Below are 20,830 nucleotides of genomic sequence, written 5' to 3'. Positions count from 1 at the left end.
GTTGGCATGAAGCCCTAGGAGATTGCCAAGGCAGGAATGGGTCCCAAACCCTCTCCTAGACACCCCAGTGATGTTCACAGAAATAGGGGGAAGGGGAGAACTAAGACTCATAAGGTATTTTTTTAAGTGTTGGGCAGTTTAAAGAAGAAAGCAAACTTTGCACAATCGCACACAGCTTCAGCATTTCTAGAAAAACACAAAATAACAACTTTAACAATGGTCCTTTTAATTAGTAAGCGGAAAGGTAAGTAGACATTTGACAAATTCTTTGTGAACTTGGGAAAGTAATGTCGTATTAATCTGCCAATCGGTAGTGTTGGTCTTTCCCCCAACACACCCTCTTAAAAATCATACCACCTACACTATGGCATGCAGAAACAGGATAGCTGTTCTAAATAAGGATAGCTTCTGCTAATTGGCATTGTTAGGTGACACACTTGGTTGTTAAAGCAATCGGTTCTGGAAGCGTGCATCTTTAGAGGGCATCTGGGGCGGCTGGAGTTTTCAGGTTGGCTCTTAGTATCCGAAGCCTAGTCGCTGAAATAGTTGAAGGAGAAGGCTGCTGCGGATATTGCGACAGCCACTGCTATCACCACTCCTAGAAACGACGAAGGAAAGGCAAATTCAGTATGTAAAAAGGAGAACTTGATTGTCAAAAAGCAAGGAGTGGGAAAGAGATTAGCAGAGACACAATGGAAGTCCCTGAAACACAGTACTTGTTCACCAGCAACATTCAAAATATATAAGGGTTCAGATAGCCATTTCCATTCTCTTCAACGATACGCATATTTTCTCAATTCCGCCACAGACAACGCAAAGTATACAAAATCAACATGCCGCACAATTGCACAGATCGACTCCAGGCCCCACCTTGCTTCTGTTTGTTGGATGTAACATGTAGCTGACAAGTCTGTGCACAAAATCTAATTTCACGATTGATACATGACCTTCACCCAGCAAGCTTGAAAGGTGTGAGCATGTGGGGTGCCCCACACTTATGAGGCTGAATATGCAGAGAGGGACGCGGGTGGCGCTAAGGGACGTGGGTGGCGCTAAGGGACGTGGGTGGCGCTAAGGGACGCGGGTGGTGCTGTGGGTAAAACCTCAGTGCCTAGGACTTGCTGATCGTAAGGTCGGCGGTTTGAATCCCTGTGGCGGGGTGAGCTCCTGTCGTTCGGTCCCAGCTCCTGCCCACCTAGCAGTTCGAAAGCACTCTTAAGTGCAAGTAGATAAATAGGTACCGCTTTATAGCGGGAAGGTAAATGGCGTTCCCGTGTGCTGCGCTGGTGCTGGCTCGCCAGCTGCAGCTTCGTCACGCTGGCCACGTGACCCGGAAGTGTCTTCGGACGGCGCCGGCTCACGGCCTCTAGAGCGAGATGAGCACGCAACCCTAGAGTCGGACACGACTGGCCTGTACGGGCAGGGGTACCTTTACCTTTACTATGCAGAGAGGCTGACAGTTTTTACTGCCCCTGTTCAAATAAGGTCTGGAAACAGACTGAGGTTTACCAGATCTCTGCTGGCTAGGTTCAGCTTGCAGATAAAAAGATAGAGAGATAATTGACTGGACCTGGGCTAGATCTGCTCCAAATTTCAGGCACATTAACGTTACCACAAAATGTAGAAACAGAACCTTCAAAGCTGATTCACAGACACTATAAAGGTGTTGACACATATATACATCAATTACACACGACATGGAGCACATTAGGCAAGGCAGGGCAAGTGAAATCCTGTTGCTCCACCGTACATTGCAAAGGCTTTACCAGACATGTGACAATAACACTTCCTCTCTGTGCACTGACTAATCCCAGTCCCTTTCTTCAACTGCCGTTACCTTAGCTCAGGGATCTATCCGAGGCCTCTGACATGCATAATTCATTCTAACCTTTTGCACTCGGAGATTCAGGCATCACAGATATCAACCACAACCACAAAAGACTCAGATAACAGATATCAAGAAAGACAGCAAGTGAGAAAGAATGGAAAAGATGAGAGACCGTAGACTTAATTTGTGTGTTTTTGTTTTGGTTTTTTACTTTCTCTAGTCGCTCCCATATGCCTATAATTTTATTTACACTCTGCTCTAAGGCCAACAGTCAAAAAGGTGTATCAGGGCACTGCCTAGAGTAGTTTGTCCTGTCATCTTGCCCCACGCTTTGAGGAATAGATGCTTGTTCCCTAACTAAAGGGACACAGGTGGCGCTGTGGTCTAAACCACAGAGCCTAGGGCTTGCTGTTCGGAAGGTCAGCGGTTCGAATCCCCACAACGGGGTGAGCTCCCATTGTTCAGTCCCAGCTCCTGCCCACCTAGCAGTTTGGAAGCACATCAAGTGCAACTAGAGAAATAGGTACCGCTCCAGTGGGAAGGTAAATGGCATTTCCGTGCGCTGCTCTGGTTCGCCATAAGCAGCTTAGTCATGCTGCCCACATGACCCGGAAGCTCTCTGCGGACAAACGCTGGCTCCCTTGGCCTATAGAGTGAGATGAGCGCGCAACCCCAGAGTCTTCCGCGACTGGACCTAATGGTCAGGGGTACCTTTACCTTTTACGCTAACTAAAACCACTCCCATTTTACAGTACATTCCCACACATGTCTATTCAGAACTAAGTACTGCTGGTTTCAGTGAAGTTTACTCCCAGGTAAATGGATACAGGATTGCTGCCTTGGCAAATTGTTTTTGTTTTGAAGGAAAGGAAGGAAGGAAATTAAAACAAATGTTCAGGTTAACACAGCAGGCATCTGAATTCTGTTGCTTTCACGAATTGTTATAATTGTGCCCCTGCTGGCATGCAGTATCCTAAAGGGGTGACTAAGTAAGTGCAAAACACTGGCAAAACAGACTGCGTTTCTGTTCTAGTAGAACCCTGTCATGCCACCCTCAGTTCTTTATACCCAATGAGGCATCACAGATGACCTTTGAAATTGGGAGGCTCAATCTGATGCACTGTAGAGAGAATGCTCATTTGGGACGCCAATATCAACCACAACGACTGCACCTGTTTCTCATTTCCCCCTAAGTTGTATTCGGCTAAATCCTGTTCAGAGTAGAGCTTTTGAAATTAATGGATCTAAATGAGTCATGCAGATAAATGCAATAGGTCTACTCCAAGTAGGACTAGTGTTGAATACCACTCATTGCTTCCATTGGTGCAAGAGCAATTGCTGGAGCCTACCTACCTAACGCGGGTGGCGCTGTGGGTAAAAGCCTCAGCGCCTAGGACTTGCCGATCGAAAGGTCGGCGATTCGAATCTCCGCGGCGGGGTGCGCTCCCGTCGTTCGGTCCCAGCGCCTGCCAACCTAGCAGTTCGAAAGCACCCCCGGGTGCAAGTAGATAAATAGGGACCGCTCCAGCGGGAAGGTAAATGGCGTTCTGTGTGCTGCGCTGGCTCGCCAGATGCAGCTTGTCACGCTGGCCACATGACCCAGAAATGTCTCCGGACAGCGCTGGCTCCCGGCCTATAGAGTGAGATGAGCGCACAACCCTAGAGTCTGTCAAGACTGGTCCGTATGGGCAGGGGTACCTTTACCTTTACCTACCTATATTTTGATGAAGCTTCAACAGAAGCACTTCTTTAGTCAACCGTTTCTCTTGCACAACATCTTGGAATTCCTTCAGGGGGGTTACTTCAACTGGTTTAAGAAAGAAGATACAAAAATGGTCTTTGTGGATTCACCCTAATCCCATTCTCACACACTTGTCTCCCCTCCTTGCCCAGTAACACATAGCCTTGTCCAAACTCTTCAGAAAACTGTAGGATCAGCTGCAAGTAAACATATGCAAAACGCATGTGCGTAATTTAGTCCGAGTACAGAATACCTACAGTCACGGGTCTTTCTTACACACACACAACCACTGAAATGAGGCTTAAACCTCATATCTCAGGGTCTAAAAATGCTAGGAAGGCTTTATCTCAACAATAACGCCAGAAGCGACTCAAAAGTGACTCACACCTACACAACTCTGTAGAGGCCAGAAGACCTATTGCTTGAGTTCATTAGGTCTTCCACTAGATAAGAAAGAATGAGTACAGGAGAAGGGATTACCCTTGCTGAAATCTTATTTGTGTTGATCTACTCAAGAGGACTTAACCCCTTGATGGTAGCAACAGGGATTTAGCGAAGGAAATTCCTGATGCAAAACGTATTTGCTTATGCTAAAGAATAGAAAAGCATAGCAAATTCCATATCCAAACAAGTTAGGGTTTTGTTTTTGGTTTTTTTAAGTGCAAGCTAATTTATGGATTATTTATTAATCCCAACTACAAACTTCTAAAGTGAGTCAAGTTAATTTGTTTTAGGGACTGTTAAGAAAGCTAACCAGAGAAGGACAGGAGAGCACTAGAAACAGTGGGTGCGACAGCATAAGGACTGAACTATGGACCCAAAATGGAAAGTTTCAGTGGTGCCTTGGTTTACAACCATAATCCGTTCCAGAGGTCCGTTCGTAAACCAAAACAGGTTGTTACCCAAGGCACGCTTTCGCCAATGGGGCCTCAAAAAAAGGGGGGGGGGGGTCGTAATCCAAAAAAATTGTTTGTAAACCAAAAAAAATGGGTAGTAATAAAACGTGCACTTCCAGGTTTGAACTGGTCGCAATCCAAAATGGTCGGAAACTAGGCTGTTCGCAAACCAAGGTACCTCTGTATAAGGTAGTCAACATAATCTATACAGTATTAGAGGGCAGAATCGCCTCGTTTCAAACAACCCAAGTTTCTAGAACTTTTAGCTGTCGTGTTGCCTTTTTCCTTTCCATTGTCCTTGCTTTCATGCCAGGACCATAGCCACAGGCAAGGGCTATTTTCCAAGTTTATACCCTGAATATTCAGTTTTGGTTTTACACAAAGAAAACAAGTCTTTTGCTCTTTTACCAAGTGCCAAACTAGACGTAATGCAGGAGGTTCCTGGCTGGCTCTCCAAAGACAACTTTCTTGTTCTGATTTGGACTGGGGCTGTAGTGTTTCCCGCCGTGCTGTGGCCCTAATTCAAATACTGCCTAAGTGCAATTAGCTGCAAAAGGAAAAACATACTGCTCAGGTATCATTTTGATTGGGTCTGCAAGACTGGAAGCGGAGGAGATCATTCAAAATCCCATGGTGTCGCTTTTAGGAAAAGATAGATGTTGGAAGATTCCACCCGGGACTGTTTTGGCCACATCTAGCTTGGTCTTTACTCAGAAAGGTGAATGAGAAGTTCCCAATTTTGGACTGAGTGCAAGGCCTAAGAAGCATTACAAGCTACTTTTTAAAAATAAATGTTATTAAATGTTATTATTTGTGGGGCCCGTAAGACAGAGCTATTCCGCCTGGCCTTCAATTTGAATTAGCCTGATCCTCTATTCTCTATTCCCTTTAGGGACGCGGGTGGCGCTGTGGGTTAAACCACAGAGCCTAGGACTTGCCGAACAGAAGGTCGGCGGTTCGAATCCCCACGACGGGGTGAGCTCCCATCGCTCGGTCTCTGCTCCTGCCAACCTAGCAGTTCAAAAGCACATCAAAGTGCAAGTAGATAAATAGGTACCGCTCCGGCGGAAAGGTAAATGGTGTTTCCGTGCGCTGCTCTGGTTCGCCAGAAGCGGCTTAGTCATGCTGGCCACATGACCCGGAAGCTGTACGCCGGCTCCCTCGGCTAATAAAGCGAGATGAGCGCCGCAACCCCAGAGTCGGTCACAACTGGACCTAATGGTCAGGGGTCCCTTTACCTTTTTACTATTCCCTTTTCCCTTTCCTCTTCTGTGACGAAACCCTTTCTGGGACCCCACATTTAAATTCTTCCCTGGTCCCCTTGCTGGCCCAAGTAGGACCAACTTGGCCAGTTAGCCCTGGTGATCATTCAATGTCTACTGACTGGGTGTGTTTTTTTCTTCCAAAAATGACCCCTGAATTTTTGAATTTTATTGATATTGATGCTGCATTTTATGTTGTATTCTACGCTGTTTTATGCTGTTTTTAAGTCGCATTTTAATAAATGTTTTATATTTGTTGTTAGCCGCCCTGAGCCTGGTTTTTAAACCAGGAAGGGCAGAGTATAAATTATTATTATTATTATTATTATTATTATTATTATTATTATTATTATTATTAAAATCTTGTAGATATTCTCTTACATTTTATGATTAAAGTTTGGTTGTTTTGTACTGACCTTTGGCAGACCCCGCCACACTACTAGGCCCCAGTACCATGTTTCCAGTAATGCCACCATTTAGACCAATATGGATGAAAGTGAATAGCCTAAACCCAACTTTCCCTCTTGCTTGGACGTCACTTGTTGAGGGTCAGGTTTGAGGCAGAAAACATTTTAGGAGCCAGTGTTAAGCTCTGCTTGTTCCACAGGTTGAGCTTCTCAGTAATTCCTGGCAAAGCGTAATCCGCCTCTTAACTTAGTGGCTATATTTACCCATATTCATTTCCTCAGCTGTCTGCAAATCCTCTGGTTGAACAGCTTGATCCAGCATCTCAAGGAAGCGCTCTTGGATTTCCCTGGCTGTCTCGTCTCCAAACTTATAGTCGCATAGCAACACGCTGGACCCAACGATGGGAGCAAACACTCTGCAAGGCAAGGTGTGGTACTCCCTTTCAGAATCTAAAACAGAAATATAAAATAAAATATTATTAATAAAATATTGAACACCACTAAGGGACATTGTGACTACTAGTATATACTCCAGTGTTTATGTGTTCAGGCAGCATCAGTGCTATGTCTGTATAGGTGTGTCACCTGCCCTAATTACGCAATCTCAATTTTATATTAATTTAACCTGCACTGCAGGTGCTGCAAGAAGCATATGGATTACTTGGTGAGGTATCAAATCTGAAAAATGAAACATACAATATAACAATGTCACCAACTTGCATCTTTCCATAGCACTGGTGTTGACACAGAATGCATGTCTGAAAGCTCTGTTGAGGAGTTATCTGGCAGAAGGGAGCGACTAGCAGCGGTGTCAGCATGGCTGTGCCAAGGGGATCTCAAGTCTGCTATCCTGTGCCACAGATACTGATCACTCAGACAGCCCACAAACATGGAGGAAATATACCGTATTTTTCACTCTATAAGATGCACCAGGCCATAAGACGCACCTAGTTTTTGGAGGAGGAAAACAAGAAAAAAAATATTCTGAATCTCAGAAGCCAGAACAACAAGAGGGATCACTGCGCAGCGAAAGCAGCAATCCCTCTTGCTGTTCTGGCTTCTGGGATAGCTGCGCAGCCTGCATTCGCTCCATAAGGCGCACACACATTTCCCCTTACTTTTTAGGAGGGGAAAAGTGAGTCTTATAGAGAAAAAAATACGGTAATTTCTCAGTAAAGCTGTTCAAATTCTCTTCCAAGGCTGTAAGCCTGCTGAAGGCACTGCCCGGTCTTCCAAGCTGGATTTATTCCAGGGGTGGGGAAGAGAGATTTTATATATTAGATTGTAGCCAACCAAGTTCCACTCAAAGTAGAAGCAATGAGATGAATGGACCAGTCCATTCATTTCAATGGCTCTGCTCCTAACTTTTGATACCAAGGTCAAATGATGTGCTGGAGAAGCAGTTTGCTGAGGAAGGTGGGAAGCTGCCACCAAAAATTTAACCGGGATGTTTTACTTGCTCTCCTGTATTGGGGGGGAGAAATGTCCCAAATGTCTCCCCCCTCCTGCCCCCTGTTGCTCTCCAATTCGTTTTTACTGCAGTAAACTGACAATGATTATCCGCTATTGCAGTCTGGGAAGTTTGGCTAATAAATGACAAAAAGCAAACTTGAGGGCACAGAATGCTTCGAAGACGAAGGGGAAATGAGCCTGAACTATTTGTTTTAACTCTAAAAAGCAAACTTAGTTGGCCCATAATATGCAAAAGCATGCACATATGTAGACAAACTATGCCACCTAAAGAGGCAATTGAAAATTGCAGGCAATTAATAATATTGCCGTTTCAATGGTGCAGTGACATCTAGGCCATGCATCAGATTGTGCTGCAAGCAGTTAAGTTTGCATTCATTGCCCTCCCCCCCCTCAAAAAAAAAAGCAATGGGGAGAAACTAGTTTGAATAATTTGCTCGGGGGGAAAAACCTAGTTATTGTTCGAGTAGTATAAGCAGCTTTCACATGCATTGGCCTGGAAACGATGCCTTATGAGGAACGGCTAAGGGAGCTGGGCATGTTTAGCCTGGAGAAGAGGAGGTTAAGGGGTGATATGATAGCCATGTTCAAATATATAAAAGGATGTCACACAGAGGAGGGAGAAAGGTTGTTTTCTGCTGCTCCAGAGAAGCGGACACGGAGCAATGGAGCCAAACTGCAGGAAAGAAGATTCCACCTAAACATTAGGAAGAACTTCCTGACAGTAAGAGCTGTTCAGCAGTGGAATTTGCTGCCAAGGAGTGTGGTGGAGTCTCCTTCTTTGGAGGTCTTTAAGCAGAGGCTTGACAACCATATGTCAGGAGTGCTCTGATGGTGTTTCCTGCTTGGCAGGGGGTTGGACTCGATGGCCCTTGTGGTCTCTTCCAACTCTATGATTCTATGATTCTATGATTCTATGATTCAGTACTCAGACACATGGACTTACATGACTCCAGCCTTGTTTTCACTAATAAATAAACACGTCCTCCTATTCCTTAGAAGGAATTCATTTTTAAAATCCAAATTCAACAGCAATTTTTAAAAAAACCTAGATACAGTCATACAATTCCTTCCGCCCACTCTTACTTTTCTTTCCTGGTGTTTCGTTTAGAAGCAGGTCTTCAAATAACATTTCACAACGATCAGAGAGAGTGTTTATTATATCTCTCTTCAAGGCCTGCAAAGGCAAGAACAAAAAGATACAAAGACATTCCAGCGTTTGAAGCCTCTTTCCACTGGGCAACAACTCTGGGAGGTATTAAAGGTTAAACAAGCAATATGTGAAAGCTCAGCCTGCTTTCAGGGCTGGGTAGCTGGTCCAGTTTTGGGCGAAGGGCCAAAGAATGGGTAATATAGTCCTGAGATTGCATCTTCTAGAATGCCAAAGAATCCCAGAAGTGAGACTGGCAGCTGTTGAACATGTTGCAAATGCTACCTGCTTATGGTTCCTTCAACGGAAGAAAACTGTGGCTTCTGACAGAGCAGGAAGGCAGATACTGCAAGTAAATGGAAGCATCCTTAGCATTCCTCAGTTGCAGGGGCTGGAGACAAAGAGGCTGGAGGCTCCTGCTCTCGCTAGATTTCCCTTTATCCCAGACCCATGTGAGATATGGGATGCCCTTCTGAGACATACAGAAACCCAGGAGAGGACAGCCAAACCCTGGACTCCCAAAGTGGAATGCTAATGCAATTCATTAGCTGTGGAGAATCAAATGCATCTTTACAGGGTCATGACACGTATATGGAATTGTGATTTAAATGTAATTTTTCAGTTACTGTTGAAACTCAGAAGGAAATCAATAGATGAGGAGTTACTATATTTACTGTCTGATCAGAGTAGGTATGCCACGTTCAGAACAGTAAAATTCATAATGGCTGTTTTGACCAAAACTGCTAAAAATTTGAATGAACGTAGGTACGGATATACTTGCGAAACTCCTAGCTAGGAATTTCCCTTCTGAACTCTATGTAACTGTATACTGTACCGTTCCATTAGGTTCATTTGTATGCTATTGTTCTTTTAGTTTTTACAAATTTATTCTGGATTAATGCTCAGTAGGAAACTAAACAGTCTGAGGACCTTTGTGCTGAAATTGTATGATGGCAGGTTTCTGAAAACACAACAAAATCTGCTTGCTTGCTAAAATATCTGGGATGAAAGGATTAAGACCAAATCCTTCAGTAGACTGAAGGGCAGCAAAAGTACCTTAACAGCATCTTTAACTCTGGGCTTGTTATTATGGATGTAAGCTTTGCATTTTAAAGCACCTTTAAGATTTATGGAGCCGCTGCATATCTGGACTGTTGCTGTGGATCTGGTGTTTGAACTACGTGACTGAAAGAGAAAACATAAAGAAGTCTCAAGAACAAATTTCTCGGCCACTTTTACATTTCCAGAGTTTACAGTTTTAAAATTCTCCGGCTGTTTTATATGTGCTATGGTCTGTTCTCATTAAAATATATTTAACCCGACCTTTTGCAACGTTAAAACATGGAGCTCTCTAGTATTCACATTGCGGGCTTACTCCCTTTCCCCTCTGTACAAGAAGATGTTACTATCATTCTGAAAGTACTATTGATCAGCATTTGGGGCAAGGGAAATCAAGAAGGGATCAGCCTACATCAGGCTTCTTCAACCTCAGCCCTCCAGATGTTTTGAGACTACAATTCCCATCATCCTTGATCACTGGTCCTGCTAGCTAGGGATCATGGGAATTGTAGGCCAAAAAACATTGTAGGCCAAGGTTCAGGAAGCCTGTCCTACATGAACAACAGTTTTCACCAGCAGTATAAATTAAGATTTTAACACTCCTGATTTCAGCTTCAGTCTCAGTTAAAAAACAGCTTGCCAAAATTAGATGCTCTGCTGTCACAGCCATGTTAATCTTTTGAGGATTAGCATCAAGCCACTGAGCGTAAGGGCCTCTACTTTTTCATCTGGCCTCTTGGAACATCTGTACAGACCCCAACTGATTTGACTTGCAACTTCATCTCTATAGGTCGGCAACCTACAACAACCTTTAGAGTAAGATTTACACCCTACAGTTTACCACAACTTCCATCATCCATAGTCAGTCAGGGATGATGTTTAATCCAACAACATCTGGGAACCCAAGGTTGAGAAAGGCTGGTTTAGACTATTAATACCAAACACTTGAAAAGCACTTTTAGTGCTCATCCCTGATGCTGAGAGATAGTAGCTATAAAGTGTTATGTGCTATATTCTGCATCTCTGCTGGAAATTCCACAATTTAGGTAGGGAATGGGAGACTTCAACAGGGGACTTCCCAGCTTCCATCTCTTATAGCTGCTAAGCTCCCAAACATCAAGCTCAAACAAGAATCCAGTGGGAATTTAAATCAGCATGGAAGAAAAGGAAGTGATCTTCTCCTATGGAGATATTCCGTAGGCCTTTACTGTTTGCCCCATGGAAGAGCGGCAGAGGCCAACAAACAGTAGATTACATAAGGCCATCAAGTGAATTCATAGAACTAAACCAGGGACTTTTCACATCACTCTCTTTTTACCATTGCAGTGGTGAATTTACTTACCAATTGCATTAAAACCCGAACATCAAGGCTCTGAGTAGCTGATGGCGTGTTTCCTCTTGCAGACCTTTTCTGTAAAGATAATTGAAACACAGAAAATGGCAGAGAAAAGATTTCACGTGTTGCATATCCAAAGACAGAATTTGTGTGTTGTGAATTTTACAAGACAAATGTTGGATACGTTTTTTCCCGAAAACGTTGCACGTTTTCTCCTAACAGTCTTTAATTCTGCATTTGTGTGGAAGAACAAACAAAACTGCAAATTCTATCCTTGGGCTCAGCCCTCAGCAGTCAAGGCTACAAAGCACTATGGTGGTCACTCAGGACTTTGGGAAGCCCTATACGCAAAATACATTTCACGATATAAAGCCCCAAAACATTAGGTATCCAGTTTCAGAAAATAAACACATAGACTAGGTACATCAAACTGGTGCTGAAAGAATGACCAATGCATGGAGATGCAGAATACCTTGCTGTAAAAAAGAAGTCGGATAGGAAAGAGGGTTTTTTCATTTCTTTTTAAAGACACACAAAATATAAATTGCCACAATCACAATGATCCCGAATTTCTCATCCTAGTGGGATACTCTTTTCCTCCACAGGACGCTATCTCATACCAGATCAGACCACAAATCCATCTAACTAACTACTGTGGCTTTCCAGGATTTCGGACAGGGGTCTCTCCCAGGTCTACCTGGAAATGTCAGAGAGCAAAGAGGGGATCTTCTGCATGAAAAGCATGCAGGCTACTACTGAGCGATTGCCCTTGACTCTGGGAGACAGGTGAACATTCTGAAAGGAGGAACACAGTTTACCAGTTACCAAGTATAAAGGTAAAAGGTAAAGGATCCCTGGATGGTTAAGTCCAGTGAAAGGCGACTATGGGGTTGTGGTGCTCATCTCGCTTTCAGGCCGAGGGAGCCGTCATTTGTCCACAGACAGCTTTCTGGGTCATGTGGCCAGCAGGACTAAACCACTTCTGGCGCAACAGAACACCGTGACGGAAACCAGAGCACACCGAAACACTGTTTTATTTCCCGCTGCAGCAGCACCTATTTAACTACATGAACTGGCATGCTTTCGAACTGCTAGGATGGCAGGAGCTGGGACAGAGCAATGGGAGCTCACCCCATCGTGGGGATTCAAACCGCTGACCTTCTGATCACAGTGTATAAAGTTCTTCTGGTCAACTGGCAAATCATTATGCATGGTTTGCTTACTACCATGTGGACAGTTAAAATACTGCTTGATCAGAAGAGACACATGGCTTCAGTATTTGAGACTCATTTGGCCACCTTTCCTGCAATAGCACCATTATCTACAAAATAAAGGTGTACTTATCAAGTCAAGCTATGCTAAACTGACCACTGAAAACACATACCTCTCTAAACATTGTGACCTACGCCAGCATTAAGACTCCGTTGTTCAGCACTTACCTGCCCTTCCAGTAAGTCAGCATCTTCCTCTCTAACTTGACCATTGATCAGAAATACAGCTTCCTCTATCTGTTTGGCCCATCGTGCTAATCCATTCTTTAAAGCAGAAACAAAAGAAAAGGAGGCATGTTGCATTGCTGAACAATCCATGACTTTAATGTTCAGCCCAGTACATCTTTATTTACATGCGATCATCATGGAAGCCTGAACAATAGAGGGCTGTTCAATCATCAGACACCCTAAACTTAAAAAAAAATCACATTTGTATCCTGCCATTCCTCCAAGGCAGGGGTGGTGAACCTTTGATCCTCCAGATATTGCTGAACTAGAACTCCCATCAGCTCCAGCTAGCATGACAATGGTAAAGGCTGATGGGAGTTGTAGTTCAACAACATGTAAAGGCCAAATGCTCCCCACCCTTGCTCCAATAAGTTCAGAACAGTTTAAGAAGCATAACGGCTGATCACAGCCCACTTTTTATTTTAGATTCCAAAATATAGTTAAGACATATCATATGTAAACGCATCTTATACCAGCACCTTAACATAGTCTCTAAAGAAGGGCCGTCACATTCATAATGCGCTGTGTGAAGAAGTATTTTTTAAATCTGTCCTGAATCTTCCAAGTGGCTTAATGGGCAGAGTACAGAAGCTGTCCAGGCTCAGAAAGCAGCAAGGAAAGGCAGAATCCAACAGCCAATATATAAATACACATTAACTTAAAACATTATGATTTATTAAAATTGTATACCACCCCTTATCTATAGATCTCAGGGCAGTTCACAGCATAAATATAAAACATAAATATTAGCTTAAACGGACAAGATGTAAGTCATGCATAGCAAATGTTCTGTTACCCTTGTGTTTTTCTCTAAGTCATGGCTGGCCAAGGTCACTGGTAGTGGGATGTGTATATTAGCATTAATTGTGCATTCCAAAGATAGCCATGACGTGGCAAGGCCATGCTGATATTTCCAGTCTGCTGGCTTGGCTGTGCTCTAAATGAGGGAACAGAAGGAGAGGAGAGGCTAAATTATTAAGGCAATAATTCAATGTTTCTTGCAGAGTCTGAACAATCTACATATGCTTACCCACATATATGTCCAGAAGGGATTCACTCTAGATTAACATGCACAGAATTGCAGTCTAAGGCAGTGTTACCGCTGCATCTGAAGTTAAATGCTTCATGCAAGCTGCTAAGAACTGCAAGAGAGAGACCGGCCCATTCCACCAAGAAAATGTATTCAGCAGGCTCTCTTGAAGTGCATGAGTTAGTTTACTGAGTACAGCAATAGCTTTAGGGATTCCTCCAATCATTTGAAGTGGGGCTTGCAAAACAGTTCCCTGCCAAATTAGGCCTAAAGTTAACAACATCGCCTCCTACAAGCAAACACAACTTACCTTTGGATCTTGTACATCATAAGTGCGGCAAAGCATTCGTTCCAAATTGAGGAATAATAACCAAGTGTGCTTGAAGGATGTTATTTAAAAAGCACTTGTAAAAAGAAGTCATTTTTCAACCGTTCCTTTATGTCATGCCAATGTCTTTATTCCCAGCTGTGGCTAAACACTCGCTAACTTTGCAGCAGTAGGAGAATAACCATGTATTCTAAGCAGTAACTTGGAAGTAGCAGGATGTGTGGCAAACTTTATGCAATTATCCAAATACTTAAGGAGATGCCACGTTGATCAGAGAAGGGTCCTACTACATTTAAAGCACCCAGCCCTGTAATCCAGAAAAACCCAATAGAGCCATGTTAAATAATTTGTTCCATTTGCTTTTCATAATCAGCAACTAGATCCAACAGACAGAACTGTCCAAACCACCGCTTCTCCCAGCTAAGCCTGCTGACTGCTTGGGTGGAAGGGCCGTTGGCCGTTTACACCAGTTGCAGCCAGTCAAAAGTCCCAGAATGGGTTTTTGGACACACTGGGTTTTTCTAAGAGAGGGACTGGTTTGGTCCAGGAGCTGTTAAATTGCAATCCGATTTCACTGCCATCACATAACATCACGGGGCCTGATCTGGGCATGATCACCACACCATCTCCAAGCTAGCACAATTATCTGCTTCCCCCCAACCTTTCGCCCCAGCTGCTATGCGCGACAGGGCTGCAGATGTGGCAGTGGCACAGGGGGCAGGGAAGCAAGATAGACTGCGAGGCTGAAATCCAAACCTATCGTCTTTCTTTCTATCTTCTCATAGTGTGTAGCTCACAATGTGAGCATCAAGTTAAGCCCATAAATCCATCTGTATCTACAAATGCATAATGTTGGTGAACCTCGGTGTTAGTTTCCTTTGCAGCTATTGATCGTGTGCTGAGTGGCAGCACTGGCTTTGGCACACAGCATGACCAAGAACCGGATCGTCGCACAATCCTATGCAGGTTTACTCAGAAGCAAGTTGAACTAGGTTTCAATGCAGCTTAGGAGTAATTGTGCATAAGACTGTAGCATGAGCTATCTAACTGAGGCAGATCAGAGCACAGATAATCAAATCTATTTTACACATTAAAATGAAGGTCCTAATTTTAATGTAAAAAAAAAAAAGGATACTTCTTTGTAGCGGAGCAAAGATGAAGAGCCACTCTGTCAGACACATCTTCTTCTGAGATGTTCCACAACCTCTTTCTAGCTACAGATTTTTCTACTGAAAACACAAGCTTGGAGAGAATTAAGAAGAGAATTAAGATTGGTTTCTAGTTCTCATTAAAAAAGAAACAGAAAGAGTACAGGCAAGCACCCCACATACGCACAACTGTGCAACTGCTTTTACGCAGGTCACCACGAAATACCATACTGGCCTGAATATAAGCCGCATTTCCCCCCAATTCCAACCATGAAATGTTAAAGTGCGGCTTATATTTGCGACCAGGAGCACAAGGCAAACAGCGGCAGGAGCTCTGAAAAGCGGTGGCTGCCCCGCACACAGTGCTCTGTCCTCTCCCTGGCTGACAACGCAGCGTGGCTCCCTCCCCAACTCGCCCAGTATGCAGCCAGGAGCAGCGAGGAATGCAGCGGCTTATATTCAGGTATTTTTTCTTTCCGCCCCCCTCCAATTTTAAAGGTGCGGCTTATATTCAGGTGCTGCTTATATTGGGGCCAATACGGTAAATAGACTGACATTCGACTGAACTCTACCGACTGAACTTTCCCACTCTTCCGCACAAACCTGCTTGGTTGTTAAGACCTTAAGGGGAAGCCTGTCTCTCTGCTCTGCTAGCAGCAGAGGCTTGTATAGAGGGCCTTTTTGGTGGCTCTGGAACTCCCTTCCCAAAATTCATTTTGCCTTCTAAGTAGAGACTTTTTATCTCGTTGGTTTGTAGGGCTTTTGATTCGTTTTATGGGCTGCTGCTCTGTTTTACTGTTCTATTTTATCAGATTTCATTTGTTATTTTATTAAATGCATTGTTGTATGCTAGTACTGTATGTTGATTATAGCGTTTCCACACACACATAACGGTTGTAAGCCACTTTGGTCACTATGCTTAAGAAAACAATGAAGGCTAGCTGCTATTCAAGTAGTATTTTCTAGGACAGGAGTGGTGTACCAGTGTCCTTTCAGACATTGCTGGACCACAGTCAGCTGGCTGAGGCAGATGAGAGTTGAAGTGCAACAATATCTGGAGGGTAACAGATTTCCCACCCCAGTCCAGAGGGATGCTAGGGGTATTATCCTTTACCTTCCTTAGGGTATTTTGGATTTCTTTTGCCAACTCTGGAGCTGCAACAGTAAAGACACCCAGGACTAGCAATCCCCCAGGAAGCATTCGTGACACCTACAAAGTCAGACAAACACAAATGATGTCACCGTTATTCAACTGACAATTTCTGGCCATGTATAACATACATTTCAATGACTGATGGGAGTTCAAACTGTGGCAGCAATCATGGTAGAAAAACAGAGCAGATAAAAATCAGCATGCCTGTGACATCTGCCAAGCCCATGAACACAACATCTACAGGACATTAATTCAGGAATGGGCAACATAAGGTCTACTGGTAGTGACCTCCTTTTGCTATTCAAGGGATACTGCCTCTCATTTGTGCAGTTACAAGGAACAGACCCTAATTCCAATACAATAGACAAGCAAAACTATACAAGCTATAGGGATCTTGTCAATATGTCTTTGATTCTTCAATTATAATTTTTCCCCATTTTCATTACTCACAGTATTCTGTCAAACTTCCACATTCTTAAGCAGTATATTAAATACCACAACACACTCTAATATGGCACAGCACCTAGCAACCGGGGCTTGAAACAGGGAAACCCAGTTTCAAATTGCTCCTCAGGGTGGCCTCAGATAAATCACAACCTCTCCCCATTACCTATGTAGGAGGGTGGGCTACAAGTTTAACAAACTAACAAAGAAATATTCTTTCAGGATCTCTTGATAAAGGGCAGTATATATACTGAATAAATCATCATCATCTTTGTCTTATTATATTACAGACATTGCCCATGCCTTCCTTAAGATAATAATGCAAGTAAAAACATACTTGCAATGGCCTTCCAATTTATGAAATATTCCAGTGATCATGGGGAACACCTTTTCTATGCAATATATAGGTTATGATTGTTTGAAAATTGGGACCAAAAGTACAGTTAAGGCCACATCAGAAGTCAAAACAGACAGGAGGATGCCAGGATATGAAGTATCAGGAGTCAGCTAAGTTTACAGCTATCACAGGTGTGCATAGCATTCTAAAATTTGTGAAGGTTTACAGTTTCAGACTATAAACTACAAGAACACAGTACTTAGGAGTAGCTTAGAAACCCATTATCAAAGTGAAATAGCATTACAAGAAAAACAGCACTTTTCAGAGTGAAAGGAACTGCAACAACTGAATGTTTATGACCTGATTGGCGTGTGCTGCGATCCATTCTTCATCAATATTAGACAAATCTGAACGACGACTTGTATTGCTTTTACTTTCCTCCTCTTTTGGAGGTGTTCGAATGGCTAGGACAACATAGTCTCTTTGCTGGGAACACTAGAAATAGGGAAGGAAGGAAGTAGCTTTGGAGAGAGAAAAGAATCCAAGTTCAACCCTTCAGCACTTTTACAACTGTTCATCTACCATAACACGTGTGTATATATGTATACACACAAAGAGTGCTTCAAGAAGGCTAAAATCAATGCATTTCAGTGTGCCTAATTTAGTCACTTCATAAGCTCAAACTGTGAGTAGTTTCCATAATGAAACCCCTCCCCAAAACTTAGTCCCTCTCTGGGAAACATAATAGCAGCTAACAGTATATCAAATTTAACACGATTTGGCCGAAAATAACTTGGTTTTCAAAGTAATGCTTCTAAAATGTAAGAATAATATAATAAACTTCAAATAACCTGATTTGTTACTGTTCTGCAACAACTGACAAAAGACAGCCCTTCTAAACTACTATTCTCCGACATTTCAAGAAGAGATTGGTCTAAATGCACAATCAATCTCAAAGTAAATCAATGGAACAGCTCCAAAAGAGCACAAACCAGCAGGAAATTCACCTGTGTGGACTCCATGGGGCATGTACAGAAAAGACCCTCCTGTTGGATTGTGCTTTTAAGATGCAACCCAAAACATACTTACCAATAAACAAGGATAAATTTATATCTGTGTAAACAGTAATAGAATCAAACTATTAATCACCAGCTGGAAACACCCAATTGTAACTTAAGGAGTAATCACTTGGTTTTAAAGCATCTATGTGGCGTTATTTGTCTGTCTATCCCTTTGGTTGGTAGTAAGTCGTGGGCAAGATACAGCAGCAGCGAACAAATTTGACATGTGATTATGATGATCACACTAAAACTCTATGAGCATTTACTCAGAGAAGAGGCTTCCACCACAATAATACAGAAAGCAGGGTGGGTGGATAAGGTCCCACTAGACACACACAAACACACACATAGCAAACTTACCTGCCCGACCAAGAGGCCAGTGAGAAGGGCTTGCGAGTTGGTGGCGAGCTCCGAAAGATACTGCCCAACCGCTTCTTCCACAAAGTAGCTCCTTCCCATTATTGCAAATGTCCCATAACCCAGTCAGCAGCTGGCAAATCAGCAAAACACCAGAAATTAAAGGACGAAAAGAGAAGCAAAGCAGGTTTCTACTCTGAGAAAGCACATATGCTCAGGAAAAGCCTTTGGTTGATCTGATTTACATCCTTCTTGTTGTTTAGACATTTAGTCGTGTCCGACTCTTCGTGAGCCCATGGACCAGAGCATGCCAGGCACTCCTGTCTTCCACTGCATCCCGCAGTTTGGTCAAACTCATGCTGGTAGCTTTGAGAACACTGTCCAACCATCTCGTCCTCTGTTGTCCCATTCTATGTCCTTTTAAAATGTGTTTTTTTGGGGGGTGGGACTATTGGGTTGCTGCTTTTCTTTTTATTATGTATTTTGTATTTTTTATGTATTACTCATTTTAAGTAATATTATATTATATTATATTATGTATTAATATGTATTAATGTATTTTTAATCTTTGTTGGAAGCCACCCAGAGTGGCTGGGGAAACCCAGCTAGATGGGCGGGGTACAAATAAATTATTATTATTATTATTATTATTATTATTATTATTATTATTATTAATGCTACTATTATTTTGTGGTTTTATATACTGATTTTATTCTGAGAACCCCGGGTATAGGCAGGTATATAAATTCAATAAATTATAATAAGCCACATTCCACCAGAAAGGGCAGAGCTTGGTGCAGATTCACCGCCAGCGTTGACCTTTTCCCTCACACCTCCGCCAGGCTTCCCCAACCATAGCTGTCCACTTTTCCCTTTTCTTGCGAGGAATCCTATTCGGAATAAGGGAATTTCCCTTAAAAAGGGGGGAAAGTTGACAGCTATGTCCCCAACCTGGCGCCCTCCAAGTGTGTTTATGCTGCGGCTCCCACCATCCCTGGCTATTCTAGTTCCCTTCCAAGATATCTTAAGTGGCACCGACATTTCTTTCTTTCTGAGGAAAGATTCCCAGGTAAGGCAGCCCGTGCCTCTCACCTGCCCGCGTCCCACCGTCCAACTTCTTCGCCACACACTGAGGTGTCACACTGTCCGTCATCTTGAGGCGCCGCCGCCGCTCTCCTGACAGCCGGGACGCCTTTCAGTGACGCATGAAGACTCGACATGCGCATAAGGAAAAAAAGCTGCGCTCCGCACCCGACATATTGAGTGTGGCGGAAATAAGGCTAGAGAGCCAACCACCCCTCCTCTTTTTTGTGTCTTCGTGATTCCTTTCTACTGCTTGCTTCTGCCACCTTTAATCCACTCACTTATTTTAAAAAAAATCGTTTGATCGTTTGCTTCTGGTGTTTCAATAAAAGGAAGGAAACTTGCCACACCCGATATGGCGGACACTCCGCCCTTAAGTGCCTTTGCGCTTCGGGCGGAGTTTCAATCTCTATATTTCACCATAGAAATAAACAGGGTATTTTTCTCCAGGAAGCCTTTGAGCAACCATAGAAGTTAAACAAAGACCGACAACTCCATTTTTCTGGAGCCCAAACTACAAAGGTGCTCTTGACGCCTTTTTCTAGGCTTGACGCTTTTAATGTTCGATGCATTACTGTATTTTGATATTTTGTTGGAAGCCGTCCGGAGTGGCTGGGGAAGCCCAGCCAGATGGGCGGGGTATAACTAATAAATTATTATTATTATTATTATTATTATTATTATTATTATTACTACTACTACTACTACAAAAAAGATGGATCTTATGACTGCTGCACCAGCGTGCAGTCACAAGTTATGGCATTATATTGGCGTTGCAGGGATGCTTAGACAGATGTGCATGGAAGTTCACGTTACAAATGTGTGTTGCGTGGTATGCATTATGTTTACAAGCTGTAGAGGGGTGCTCTCTGTCAGCTTTCCTGTAACAGGACATCCTTTCTAAGGAGACTTGCCTAAGCCAGAAAATCTTTTAGAAGCAAAATATTCTGGTCCTGGAAGCTAGGGCTATTATGGGAGCTGCAATCCTATAAAACAACTGGAGACCCAAATTGGAGAAACACAGAGGGACGTTCCCGCGCTTTTCATTCATTGATTCATTCATTTATTTATTCATTACATATTATTCATTTTCATTCATTCATTCATTTACTTACATATTTATTTACCCGGAAGCAACGGTGACGGAGGCACGTCTGCATTTCTATCTCTGTGTTCTAGAGCTGCTCCGGAAGCCGGCGCCTTCCTTTGCGCGTGCGCAGAAGCCGACCTTCCTCTCCCTC

The 20,830-nt window shown here is 43.2% G+C and overlaps 1 protein-coding gene across 5 annotated transcripts; it reads right to left on the bottom strand.

Moving 5' to 3' along the window:
- Positions 1-205: 205 nt before the first annotated feature.
- On the bottom strand, positions 206-19,709 carry ODR4 (odr-4 GPCR localization factor homolog). Of its 5 annotated transcripts, none has more exons than XM_053391432.1 (14): positions 19,599-19,709; positions 18,510-18,639; positions 17,449-17,583; positions 16,269-16,364; positions 15,142-15,248; positions 13,989-14,025; positions 13,445-13,585; positions 12,589-12,684; positions 11,156-11,224; positions 9,811-9,939; positions 8,691-8,781; positions 6,399-6,584; positions 3,543-3,635; positions 206-598 (listed from the first exon to the last, which is right to left on the bottom strand). In XM_053391432.1, the coding sequence occupies exons 2-14, from the start codon at positions 18,606-18,608 to the stop codon at positions 531-533; spliced, it is 1,347 nt and encodes a 448-aa protein (XP_053247407.1). In that variant the 5' UTR covers positions 18,609-18,639; positions 19,599-19,709; the 3' UTR covers positions 206-530. The 5 variants fall into 5 exon arrangements, with proteins under 5 accessions (XP_053247407.1, XP_053247408.1, XP_053247409.1 ...); XM_053391433.1 differs by having other exon boundaries at positions 13,989-14,022; XM_053391434.1 differs by lacking the exon at positions 17,449-17,583.
- Between the last annotated feature and the right edge of the window lie 1,121 nt (positions 19,710-20,830).

The sequence above is a fragment of the Podarcis raffonei genome, chromosome 6 (assembly GCF_027172205.1).
Source record: "Podarcis raffonei isolate rPodRaf1 chromosome 6, rPodRaf1.pri, whole genome shotgun sequence".
Classification (NCBI taxonomy): domain Eukaryota; kingdom Metazoa; phylum Chordata; class Lepidosauria; order Squamata; family Lacertidae; genus Podarcis; species Podarcis raffonei.
The sequence above is the reverse complement of the archived record's forward strand: the minus strand, read 5'-3'. Positions and strand labels throughout refer to the sequence as shown.